Genomic DNA, 12,228 nt, shown 5'->3' with positions numbered 1-12,228 from the left:
TTGTCTCAGGGATGTCTCGAACTAGGGTTGGTGCGACCAGGATTCTGAAGAGAACTTATAGATAAAATCATTTTTGTCACATAAAGTAGCCTAATGAAATCTTCAGAGGGGACGCTTAAATGGCTTTTAAACAAAAGTATGTAAACATGTATTGTGCATTTCCGGAATATGTTAATTACAAGTATCCAATTCGCTATGTAACATTTAGCCCTGGCACCAGCTGTTAGGACAATTGCTTGCTTGTCTGGGCAGCCATTGAAGACATGTCAGTACTGTAGGGCTGGCAGTTATGTGACAGCTGGATATCCACAGCTGTAACCCAGACCGACCCTCCAGCACTAAGAGCAGTTTGTTTTTCACTGCAGGGAAGTACATGGCCGGGTGTTCATTGTGAGGACAGAGACCGTCTGCTCCTCTGCTGAATGCTTGCGGAAACTCTCTCTCTCTTTTGCACTTTTTAACTCCCCTCCGAAAACTTCAGTCTTCACCGTGAGAGGAGGGGAGGATCCGGTGGCAAATTTTGGATCCTGATGGGAACATTTTTGGGTATGTGGGGTGAAATGCTCTAGCAGACTTGTTGCAGGCTCGGCAGGAGCCTTGCGTCAGGATTTCACTCCCAGCATTACCTGCACTCTGCTGGGATAGGTTTTTGGGAATTCCACTTTCCTGAATGTCTCTCCGAGAAAAAACAAGCTCCTGAGAACTTTACCTCTTCCTTCAGCTCTTCGGTTGTACATACAGTATACAGAGACGTTCTGGAGTGTCCCTTTGGAATTATTTGGTGTTTATTGTATGCGATTTGGATTGTGTGGTTCTTGGATTAAGAAGTTTTAATTATTAAGGGCAGCAGTGGGATTCACCGAGAATACAAAAAAACGAGTCGTCATGAAGGTGTGCAAGTTTCTCCTTTTTTGAAATCTAGATGGTAAAATCGGCTGACCTGACTCAGCTGCCTCTTCTGTTTTGTGAAATAGAAAAGCTGGACCTTTTGATTCACTACGATAAAAAGCTGGGTAGTAAAATCACACGGTTTTACTTGAATTTTTACACCAATTTATTGAACATTTTAACCAGTACAAAATACAATTGAACTGTATTCAGTAAGTTAGGGATTGTTTTAGCAGTCCCTGGGCTAAATAAAGTGTGTAATCCAGAGCGGTTTTAAAAATATTTTTTTAAAAAAAGGTATAAAATACCAAAAATAAGAACCCAAACTAGTACAATAAAAAAAAAACCCATGGCCCAAATCTCAAACTTTTAAGCCAAAGAAAAACGGCAGGTTTCCTCAGAATCCAGGACAAACACCACTCACAGCTGGTTGTAGGAAACAACGACAAAAGCACACGACAGGAACTTCCTGAAGACTTCGGCTGTCAAACACTGCCAGGGACCCCTGCCCTCTGACCAGCAATTACAGCTGGAGGTGAGTGAGTATCTTCAGCTTCCACCATTACTGGGGTGCACTTTGGAGAAGACACCCTCTGGGCTCTACAGCTGGTTGCATTTGTTTATAACAGATAGCCCAGGAAAAAGATTTTTACGGCTTGTGTGTTAGCAGAACTTGGAAAGCACAGTTTTATTACATAGGATACAGTGCAAACACTGATATAGAAATGATCACTTAAAGGTTTGAGATGTAAAATCTTAAAGGGAATCACCTGACCCTGGAAACTAAGAAGGTGGAACCGTCACCTGTGATGAACTGTGGGGTGCTTGTTGTCTTGTTTAAACACCTGTACTTTGATAACTATGTATCAAGGAGCAGTGAAGTTTGGTACAGATGGCAGAAGGTGCTGTATCAAACTGCGATACATCAGGCCTTCATAATCCAGGTCCTCCTGTGGTTCAACCTGCCTGAAGACCATTTCCTAAACAGCCCTTTTTCAATTGATTTCATTTCTGGAATCAACAGAGACTGATTTCCATGTAACTTTTCAATTGTTTTCTGCTCCTAAAAGGATTGTGAAGTGGTAACAAACCCTTGCTCAGACTAAGGATTTGATTCAATTCAGCAACCAAGTTCAATTGGATAGAAACCCAGCTGACACAGATCACCCAGACCAGGACTGGAAAGCCCAGTTCTACAGTATCCACAATGTGGCAAAGAAAAAAAATACATAAACTGAACCAGAACCAGTAAAAGTCCATGTTACAGAAAAATAGCACAACCGTCATCTTAAAAGGCCACAAAAAAGTATTGATAACTTTCCTACAATTCAACAGTTCATGAAAGTAAATATATATATTTTACAATTTGGTTTTAAAAAATCAATTTCCCTTTCCTATATTACAAAAAAGTTAATAAACTGCTACATAGTTAATGTATAAATAAAACTGCGTCTGGAACAATTAGCTACAGCCTTTTTTTGTAGATCAGCTTTACTCCAAATAATAGATACAATGCAGTACAAAAATAGTTTTTAAATTTCCCTAAGAAGAGCCCCACAGGAAGAAATGCACAGGTAACAACAACTGCTATAAGGGGTTTTTGCCTCAATGTTGCACCAAAAACAGAGGAGAACAGTCTGGAGGTTAGGGGTGAGATCTGCACAGTCTAATGCACTATGGTGGCACTTGCTGACAAGGTCACCCTAAGGGAAAGTGGCCTATTTTTGGTGCAAAGTTTTGTGGCTAATTTCAATACAGGTGACAGTGAGGCACAAAAAGGTAAGATTGGACTAATCCTCAGAAACATATCACAAGTGAAAGAGCTTGGGATCTGGTGTGCTAACCCTCACCACCGGCATCTGCAGATCTATCACACACCACTCGATTTTGCACAGGCTCCAACTGTAAGAGGGAATATGCTCTGTACGGGATCCCGCACACCCCCTAGGTATTGCATAAGCAGAGGGTACTCAACGAAAGGAACTCCTGCTCGTGCCTGAGTTTTGCAAACACCTTGCGTGTTTTCACGCACTCCCCCATGTCTAACAGATTCCTGCATTGTGCTGGAATTCCTTTAAAATGGAAAGTTTTTCCATTTTACTCATTTTCCATTTTTCCATTCAACTCGGACCACAGGGGTGGTCAGTAGCAGCTCTTTCACCGAGAGACAAGTGAATCTCTCTGCCAGTATGCAAAAGAGGAAGTAAAGGGGTCTAGGGACAGAGGGGGGGGGGCTGAGGTAACATTTAAAGAAGCTACAGGCTTGGTGTTGTCAGTGGGTAGAGAACAAGACATTAGCAGAGAGGTCACTGAGATACAGTCTTAAAATCCACCAATCAGGAATTTGATTGATTAGCTATTTTAAACAGAAAGTGCTGACTTGACCCCAGTCTTGTTGCAGGCCAGGATGGACCAGATAAAGATTTTGTGTAGTGTATTTGACACAGGCTGGAAAGTAGTTCCATAAGAGAGGCTGGTTTACTGGAGCTCGCCATCACCTGAGGGCTCATGAATAAAATCCTCCTGTGCTCTGAACTCCTGCTGTCCACTACTGAAGAACTGGTCACTCCAGGGTACTGCACCCCAGCAGTGCACGCTGCAGGGAAGAGCTCGGAGGATGGATACAATCACCTCTTGTTTATAATTAATCCAGATTCTGTTTCCAGGTTAAACAAAGTGTTTTCATTTTACACTTTAAAAAATTTGATTATGGCATCATACCCAACACCTGGCATTCTGGACCACACTAATCCTTTCAACAGCATGTTTTAAAACACTGCCAGACTGTTCCTACAGAGGAACCAAAGTTAATGCAAGATACATCCTTCTGCAAAACCCCTCTTCTTATCCACACTATTACCTCGGTTTCCTGATACACAGCAGCATTCTGTCCACCCAGGGCAGGTTAGCATTAATTTCTGGGTCGTGCTTGTCCTACTCAAGCAAAGCTCTCAGTAGTCAACACATCCTCCACCAGTTTCAAGGTGCTTTGGAATCTAGGTTTTGAACAAGTCACACAGAAGAAGAAACACTACTCTCATTCTGACTGCAGTAAATACAAATAGGCACAGCTGAAAAGGGGAACCTTTTTGTGTTGCTGTTGGTTTTTCATCTAAGGCACTGTATTAAAACTATGGCACACCTATGAAAACATCACTCCAGGTTAAGTGTATGACTACTCTAAAGTAATGTACAACATCCATTTCATTTTCATATTCACAGTTAAAATTAACAAAAAGAAGGTAAACGGGAGCAGTAGGCAAATCCCTCCAAATTAAAAAAAAGCTGGGTTCATATTCATTGGGAATATAAAAATACAAGGACAGCTCCTATGAAAGCTAAGAGAGGCGGTACCTAAGAGGGCTACCACTGAAATGCACACCGTGTGTATGTACATATCCTGTGGAACAGGGTAGTCCTCGTGAGCGAAGGGCAGGAATCCCACTGCTTCGTCTTTTGGCTGCCTTTAAAGCTGCAGTCGCCCCCTGGTGGCGGCGGACTCAGATCTCCTGCAGGGAGTGGTTGAGCTCGATGCGCTCCCTCTTGACCGGCGGCTCGGCAGGGCCCCGGGCCACACCGTCCACTTCGCTGCCCATGTCGCTCATGTCGTCGGAGAAGTGCGAGGGCTCTGTGGTGGGCGAGCAGAGGACAGCGGCTGTCAAGGGCCCAGCCCGCACAGGAGGGAACCGCTTCCCTGCTCTGTAAGGGCTGCAGAACGAGCTCCTTCAGCACATGCATCTGGGGAGGAAGGAGCAGGGCTGCGAGCGCAGAGCGGCTGGGCTGAGTTGTAAAAAAGGCGCAGAGTTTTGTGAAAACGACAGAGCCCGAGAGTCGGCTAGAGGAGATTTAGCAGAGCGTCGGACACACTCGCCGGAGACTCTACAGGCTGTACAGGAACTACACTGAAATTAAAACACACTAGAATCTATCTTGCTATTAAGATTGTACTTCAAGCCTTCTGAAAGCCCAGAGTGAAGTGCTCAAAAATGTGACTGCTTTTCAACACTACCTTTTATTCTATTTGTGCGCCAGGATATAATATCTGAAACTCCTGATCTGCAGCCAGGATTGTGGTTGTCGGGGGCTAGGAGGATAAACACAGGCGACAGCATCCAGTCTTACCTTTATCCATAAGCATGGGCATCATGGAATTGAGATCACTGAACTGTGTTAAAAAACAAAACAAAGAAGGTCAGAAGCATGTTAAAGATAGCCAGGCTTGTAATATTGACAAGTAAAGCCCTGATGAAAACAGTCTGTGACTCAGTGGACCTGCCTCCTGCACACAGGGCTGGACTGTGGGGATGGGTGTCGCTGTGTGACAGGGACAGCGCTGTTACTAGTGCTTCATGCTGCATTCATCCCAACAGATCAGGTCTGGACGCGGAGGTGGATTCCTGGCTGGGGAACTCGAGGCGGGGCGCTGGCGGTGGGCTGCTTGTACATGGCCACTGCTGCGTCTTCCATCTGAAGATCAGGCTGAGTGCGGCCGGGGCTTGCCCGTGGCCAGGGGGGGAGATGAAACACACCATGTACAGGAGCGCAATGCAGGCAGCTGCCATCAAACGCTGGCCACGCTAAAAGTCACCATATGTTATATCGGAATATTTGGTTTTCAGTTTGTGTGCCCATCCAGTGGGAATTCCTTACCGATTCATTTCTCTTCACAAATGTAGCTGGATGGCTTGTCCAGCCACTCATCTGACATGCCCACGCATCTGAGTTACGCATCGTCTGTCATGGTGTGATCTCCACAGTGCCTCACGGGGAGTGATGCATCTGACTCTGGGCCACCAAAAGGACACTCCCATTCCCATGGGCTCTACCCATGCCATAAACCAGGCTTTACTGACTTTTCTACTGGGGATCCTGAAATCACAGCAATTTCTTGCTCACAGAGTCTTACGACAGTCTTCCCTTTCCATGTACAGATCCTCCTTGGCTTCACTCTTGTCTGCAGGGCCGGTTAGAACAGACCGAGACAGAAGATCAGTAGTGCTGTACCAGCCTGCTATTCCACATAGATCACCAGCTTCACCATGGAAAAACACAATCACAAGACTGAACCGGCACGTCATCCACAGACCTCTTCAGCGTGCAAAGCTCACGAGATGAAACAGGTTTTTTATTGAAAACCAGGGCGCACAGGGTTATTACTGAAGTCAAGGTCCTGTAGGTCTTTCCCTTTTAAGGAAGTTGAGGAAGCTGGAAATGAGTTAAAAAGTCTGTCCGTCTGGGGTGTCGGGATGCCCGTGTGAAGTGCAGGGGCCGGCGGCGGTGCAGGGACTCACCTCCCCCATCACGGCGATGGGCGTCTCTCCGGTGGCCTGGGCCACGCGGTGCTCCACCAGGTAAAACATGTACTCGTCGTACAGCAGCCGGATCAGGTGGAAAGAGCCGAAGCTGGCAGCGCTGCGCAGGGTCAGGTCCCGGATCACCATGGAGCTGCGGGGCAACAGGGCGACCGGGATCAGCTCCCGGACCTCACACAAGTCCTGCGGGAGAACCTGACTCCGCTCCGGGAGTCAGACTGGTCCCAGTGCAGGAGAGCTGGACACGCAGCACTAAAAACAGGATCTGAACGTCTCGGCATCAGCGCTGCTCTCTGCAGTGGGTACTGAGACAAACTGGGGCTGCTCAATTCGTGCCCCTCACAGTCACATCCGTTACAGACCTCTGCTATAGCTGTATGAAAGTATTTCAATGAAGACTAGAAAGCCTACTGTATACAGTACAGTATATGCACTATTCTGAAGCAGATGGAGAAATAAGTATTTAGATCAATAATTATGCACTTATTATTGGATTGGAAAAGAAAAAGAACAGAGCACGTGTACAGAAGGAGTAGCACTTTACGTGTGTACCATAAGGGCACTGCACAGGATGATGAAGACTGTACAGACTAACTGGTAGCCATGTCTTTACCATTCGGCTTCACTGAAAGTCTTTGCTCCAGCTTCAGCCTTCGTTATTAAAGACATCTCCAGCATGTTGGGTCAATAAAGCAATTCAGGGTCAATTCAATAACAGGGCTCCAGACCTGCCGGTGCACAGACTGGATGGGCTATGACGCATGTGGGGGTCACAGGCCAGCGAAGACAAATAAATGGCAGAATATTCCATGGGTAGTGAAATACTGCAGCTTCCAATCCATCCAGTTCGCAATCCAATCCAGATCTTTGTTACAGCCAGTTCTTTAATAAGGCATCTGAATATGGAAGTTTTAATAACCTGCTTATTATCAAAGCTTTATTAAGTCACATTTTAATCACAAGGGTCTGGGTGAAACTCTCAAACGGGAGGGATTATGGCCTGAGGGGCACACAGAGGAGGACAGAGGTGACAAAGGTAAGGCTTCGCAGTTGGAGAAGAGGGGTTCAAGGCACCACACCTGTAGAAGGACCACTTGAGCAGGAACTGGCGGGCAGCCTTGGGGAAGCTGGGGCTGCCCTCGTGGGGTTTAAGGACCTGGCTGACCACGTTGTCCAGCCAGGCGGCCCACTGGTCCAGGGAGCTCTGCTGCTGCAGGGTCACCTTGAAGTCCTGCTCCAGGCGCTGCACCATGCCCTCCTCGCACTGGCACACCCAGGAGGCCTGCTCCTGTACATGGGCACACAGAGGGCAGAGCCGGCGTCAGGGGGCACCCCTCACTCTCGCGCAGAGCCGTACAGGGTATCGGGCAGCTACAAGCGCGATCGCGTGTCGAAAACGCAAACTTTCTGTGATTGCAAAGAGGGCAGTACGCTTTTATTAACATTCAAATTGGGTCAAGATGGACAAATTGATAATAACTAAAAACAATGTCAACACCTCCGGAAGGATGTGACAATAATTGCTTGCATTTAAGGGATTAAAACCAAAGGCTCCACTTCAGCCATCACTGCTCTGCAACCCCACCCAGCATTCTCTACCTCCAGCTCCTCTGCACTGCAGATCAGGTGAGAGACTGTTTCACCGATTAATTAAGGGCGGGGAATGGAGGGAGGACAGAATGCTTCTGGAGTTCACACCCCTGCTCTTCTGAAAGATGCTATGGGATCTTTAATGAATAAGTAGTCAGGTCCTTGGTTTAACAATTAATCTGAAGGACGTCTTCTCCTACAGCACAGTGTCCCTGGTAACCGTACTGGGACATACGCTTAGGAAATCTGGCCTACAATGAAGTTGCTGGACCACCCACACCATCTACAGCAGTGACCTGGTTCCCTTGGTGGTTTCTCACCCCAGTACTGTCCAGGGCCAGCCTTGCTCTGCTCCCGAGACCTGACCAGGTCAGGCAAAAAGGTGGCAACACTGCTAAGACTGACCTGCACATTGGCGAAGTCCACCCTGTTGAGGTCGCTCAGCATCTGGTTGATCTGCGAGGTGTTCTGCAAGACCGCCCGTGCGGCTTGGGCCAGGTGGTTGAGAGAGGTATACCGCCTCAGGGTCTGCGCAAAAGCACTCACTACTGCCGCCTGGAGGACAGGACTGGGTATTAGCCTGACAGACAAAGGGCTGCACTTTCTACTACCGGTAAAATAAACTAGTTCCTTTATATGACGTTTTCAATGCAATGGGCAAATAAAGACCCAAACAAGTTTAACAATCAATCAGATGAAAACCTTCTGTTTCACAGGCAACAGCATTTTTAGCCTAAAAATGGATATAAGAATGACTCAGGATCCTGCAAGGAACTGAAAAGGTCAACCCGATAAATTAGCTGCAAGATCAACACAGAATCTAGTAGCAAACACAACTAAAGGCAAAGACTGAGAGAGACACTCTTACATTATGTACAACCAACATGCACTTATATACAAAGCAGTTCTATTGAAACCTGTGAGAGGAGATCTGTGAATCAATCAGTTGCTGAGGACAATGCTCCACATAGCCTTTACTTCCTGGGGCTTATAAAATCTATATAAAATGGCTTAAAAAGTCACTGCCATCCACAAACAGACTAGAAAAAGTGGATTTTTTAATTACAGATTGACGTGGCTCTTACATCATGGATGAGCACATTGATTTAATTGCTGCCAGTCGCTTACAGTGCAGGCCGCGCAGGAAAGATCTTTAAAGGTCAGCACCCTGTACCTGATCGCAGGATGAGGTTCAAAATAGTTTCCCTTGTTCCTTCCACACAAAGCTAATGAAGTCCCTGTGGTTTATGACACTCATTAAGAGAACCTGAACACCGAATAAAATAGTAGTCCCTCAGAAAACATTTTCAGGAGCATCGCCTAAGCTGCTAAATTAAGAGCTGAAAGTGAAAACACCAGCTGCCACCATGACTAATAATCTTAAAATGCATGCCGAGCAAGAATCAGATTTTTTTCCCTCAATTCACTCTAGTCCTCTCTAATCTCTGTATTGGAATACGCCACCTTGGTGCGCACTATCTCCTGCGGGAAATCGCTCATGGCAGTGTTCAGCCAGCCCTCCAGACTCTTGGCAAAGTTCCGGATGGCCTGGGTGAGGGTACCTACAGGATCAAAACAGACAACAGTGCCTTCAGGAAAGCACAATGGGATCCTGTCCTTTTCCCGAATCACATGGTTGGGTTCCAAACTTCTGAATAGCTCACCTGTTTCAGAGTTTTCTCACTCTACGGAGAGTAGAGTGTTGGTAAACAACCAACACAGCAACATTCAGACTTTGGAATTGAAAATGCATAATAAAAAACTGTAAATCGACTGGGGTTTCAAATGTCAGTATTATGTGGTTTATCTAGATGGAGGGTATGTTACCCTGTTACTGATTTATTATAAAGGTGTTGCACCACAAAGATGCCTTTGCAATTCAGGGCCCAGTGAGGCTTGGGGTTGGCCAGACCTGCTGTGCAATTAGTTCAATATAAATATTAATTGGATGAGCAGAATTCCAATGGCACTGTGAGCTCAGTGGTCATCCATAAATAATTCCTGCCCTACTGCCATCTGTGTCCCAAATTACATTTAAAAAGTGTCAAAAGAGCCAAGTAATAAAATGTACTTCAAGCTCAAACAAAAGCTGTACATCATAAAAGAGGAATGACTCACTGGGCACCGGTCGGAGCACGTCCGGGATGAGAATCTCCACTAATGCCTGGTACAGAATGTGGTCACAGCTTCTCATCCACAGCTTGATCGGCTCGTACTTGCACAGGGCGATCAGTTTGTCTCTGGGGATGGCACTCTCCGTCTCCTCCTCACTGGAAAACCACCAAAGAACCACAAGGGTCACCACCTGGGCAGCTGCCCGGGCTCCTATTCTATCCTCACAGTAAGCCCTTGTGCTCGTATAGTGCTTTTTCCCCACAAAGGACGGGACACATGGCAGCCATTCTGCACCCACAGCTCCACAGCCCAGCAGAGCAGAGGAAGAAGTGACATCACCAGCTGAATGAAGATGAAAATTGAGGGAGGCCAGATTGTGCAGATTTATTTAGAAAGGACATAATGCCCTTATTCTTACAAACAATGTCACCACATCTTTTAGTGACCACGTACTTGGGACTCCGGGTTTTATCTGAATACAATTTTAACATTGGTGCCCCTGGTCACCATCAAGGGGAATCGGCTTTTGGTCTCTGTAGTCCAGAGAGAAGAGCGTCACTTATTGACCCACCAACACCAGCAAACTGATTTTCTATAGAGGTCTCAAAATCCTTGAACTCCTTCGAACATTTGTTCTCAGAAGTCTCTGGTTTGTCAGAGCAGTGCCAAGTCATCTCAGACTACCGTATAATATAAAAATGAGTTTAATAAAAGTTTTCTGATCAAATACAGCCAAGTCCATCTATAATTGCTGTGAGAATATTACAGCCCTGAAGAGAAGTGCTCTGTGAAGGCTGATGGTGATCTTCAGGGACTTAAACTAATTCTAGCTGTCATCAGCAGTGTGCACAGAGCCTGTAGATACAAGCAATTACATGGCAGAATCAGAACATGTTTGAGGCAGGACACTGTATATATTGCAAATGAAAAATGTTTTAACTGTATTACAAAGGCAGAAATTAAAGAATTCAGGTACAGTCAGTGATGAGGCTTAATTAAACAGAATACTGTAATTAATATTAAAACTGATAAAATCATTCGTTTTCTAAATATGATGTGCAATTTTGAAATCATGAACATTTATATGCAAAGTTATCTGATTTTTTTAAAAACTCTACAAAGCATTCATGATCACTACTCAACAATGTTTTAAAAAAGAGTTCACGCAGTAATTCAATCAGCAAGTGTTGTGTAAACACACAGTTAAGAGGATGCAGAAATGAGATTTTCTGGGTGTTTTATTGGCTTTTCAAGGCTTTAACATCTGTAGCACTTTAACAAACAGTGTGAAGTAGATTCTCAGGCACAAAGCAGCACGCAGAAGCAGACTGACCTGGGAGGAACAGGAGTCGCGCCGTCACTAGATGGCGCTGTTGAACACCAGAAGGACTGCCACAGCTTCTCGATGAAGTGGAACTGCAGGTTCATCACCACGTCTAGAGTGGCCTGCAGGGAGGGGAAGAAACAAGGCGTCGAGCCTGCACTCCTCTCAGAAGCTTCTACACGTCCTTACCACCCTCCTCACCTGAGCAGACTGGGGGGGGATTTGAGCCGATTCAATATTTTTGACTAAATCGGGCTATTTACCACTGTGTCCTTGCACATTTTTTTGTGTCCTATAGTTCAGGCCTCCCCATGCTTGGGGTGCTGTGGAGCACGTTACCGAGGCCACTGTCCCTTCTCGGCGGGCCCCGGCAGTCCAAGGCCGGTCCCGCACCCCAGTGGAGCTCCTGAGAAGCAGAACAGCCCCACCCCGCGCTCTCGGAGACACGCGGAATGAAAATGCTATAATAATTAAATGTATTAATAATAAGACAAACTGAACGTGAGGATACAGACACTGTTAAAGGTCAATAAATGAAAGGATCGCAAATTAAGATTCAGCAAGAAACTGCTACTTGTTACTTAAATGGAAAATCACAGGGGTTTTTAAAATCAAGTTTCAGGATGAATATCACTAACAGGAAGAGAAGCATGGTAACCCGACCATGGTTTGAAACTATGAAACGGCTAGCTCCAAGCAAAGAAACGAAAAACAATCTCAACTATCAACTTTTTTTATAACAATTATTTTGAGCTCCAGCGTGGAATTGCTGTGGACTGTACAACACACCCAATTCCCCCACTCCCCCCTATCGTATTACAACACAGTACAGACTTTCCTTCCATCACATGACAATGTTGTGCTTCCTCTCCCTAGTATCTCCATGGCAACCTTGTTTACAGTTACTGCTAGCAACGCTTCAACGTGCAGAGCTCTGCTAACTCTCAAGTCTAGGAAGACAAGGCACTCGGCTCTTTATTGCACACACACACACAGTCT

General features: G+C 45.8%; 2 protein-coding genes across 4 annotated transcripts in view; one reads left to right on the top strand and one right to left on the bottom strand.

Moving 5' to 3' along the window:
• The window catches only part of fcho1 (FCH and mu domain containing endocytic adaptor 1), a 57,929-nt gene extending 56,774 nt beyond the window's left edge, over positions 1-1,155 (top strand). The window contains exon 29 of the mRNA XM_088907391.1: positions 366-1,155. Coding sequence (XP_088763517.1) covers positions 366-394 — 29 coding nt within the window. The 3' untranslated portion in view covers positions 395-1,155. The remainder of the gene's footprint in view (positions 1-365) is intronic.
• Positions 1,042-12,228, bottom strand: part of rfx2 (regulatory factor X, 2 (influences HLA class II expression)) — a 57,260-nt gene continuing 46,073 nt past the window's right edge. For all 3 annotated transcript variants that reach the window (XM_088907392.1, XM_088907393.1, XM_088907394.1), the window contains 8 exons: positions 11,239-11,351; positions 9,909-10,060; positions 9,255-9,352; positions 8,196-8,345; positions 7,280-7,488; positions 6,180-6,333; positions 5,011-5,053; positions 1,042-4,516 (listed from right to left, as the gene is read on the bottom strand). In XM_088907392.1, coding sequence (XP_088763518.1) covers positions 4,389-4,516; positions 5,011-5,053; positions 6,180-6,333; positions 7,280-7,488; positions 8,196-8,345; positions 9,255-9,352; positions 9,909-10,060; positions 11,239-11,351 — 1,047 coding nt within the window. In that variant the 3' untranslated portion in view covers positions 1,042-4,388. The remainder of the gene's footprint in view (positions 4,517-5,010; positions 5,054-6,179; positions 6,334-7,279; positions 7,489-8,195; positions 8,346-9,254; positions 9,353-9,908; positions 10,061-11,238; positions 11,352-12,228) is intronic.

The sequence above is a fragment of the Atractosteus spatula genome, chromosome 28 (assembly GCF_055471065.1).
Source record: "Atractosteus spatula isolate fAtrSpa1 chromosome 28, fAtrSpa1.hap1, whole genome shotgun sequence".
Classification (NCBI taxonomy): Eukaryota; Metazoa; Chordata; class Actinopteri; order Semionotiformes; family Lepisosteidae; genus Atractosteus; species Atractosteus spatula.
This window is presented reverse-complemented; position numbering and strand designations above follow the sequence as displayed.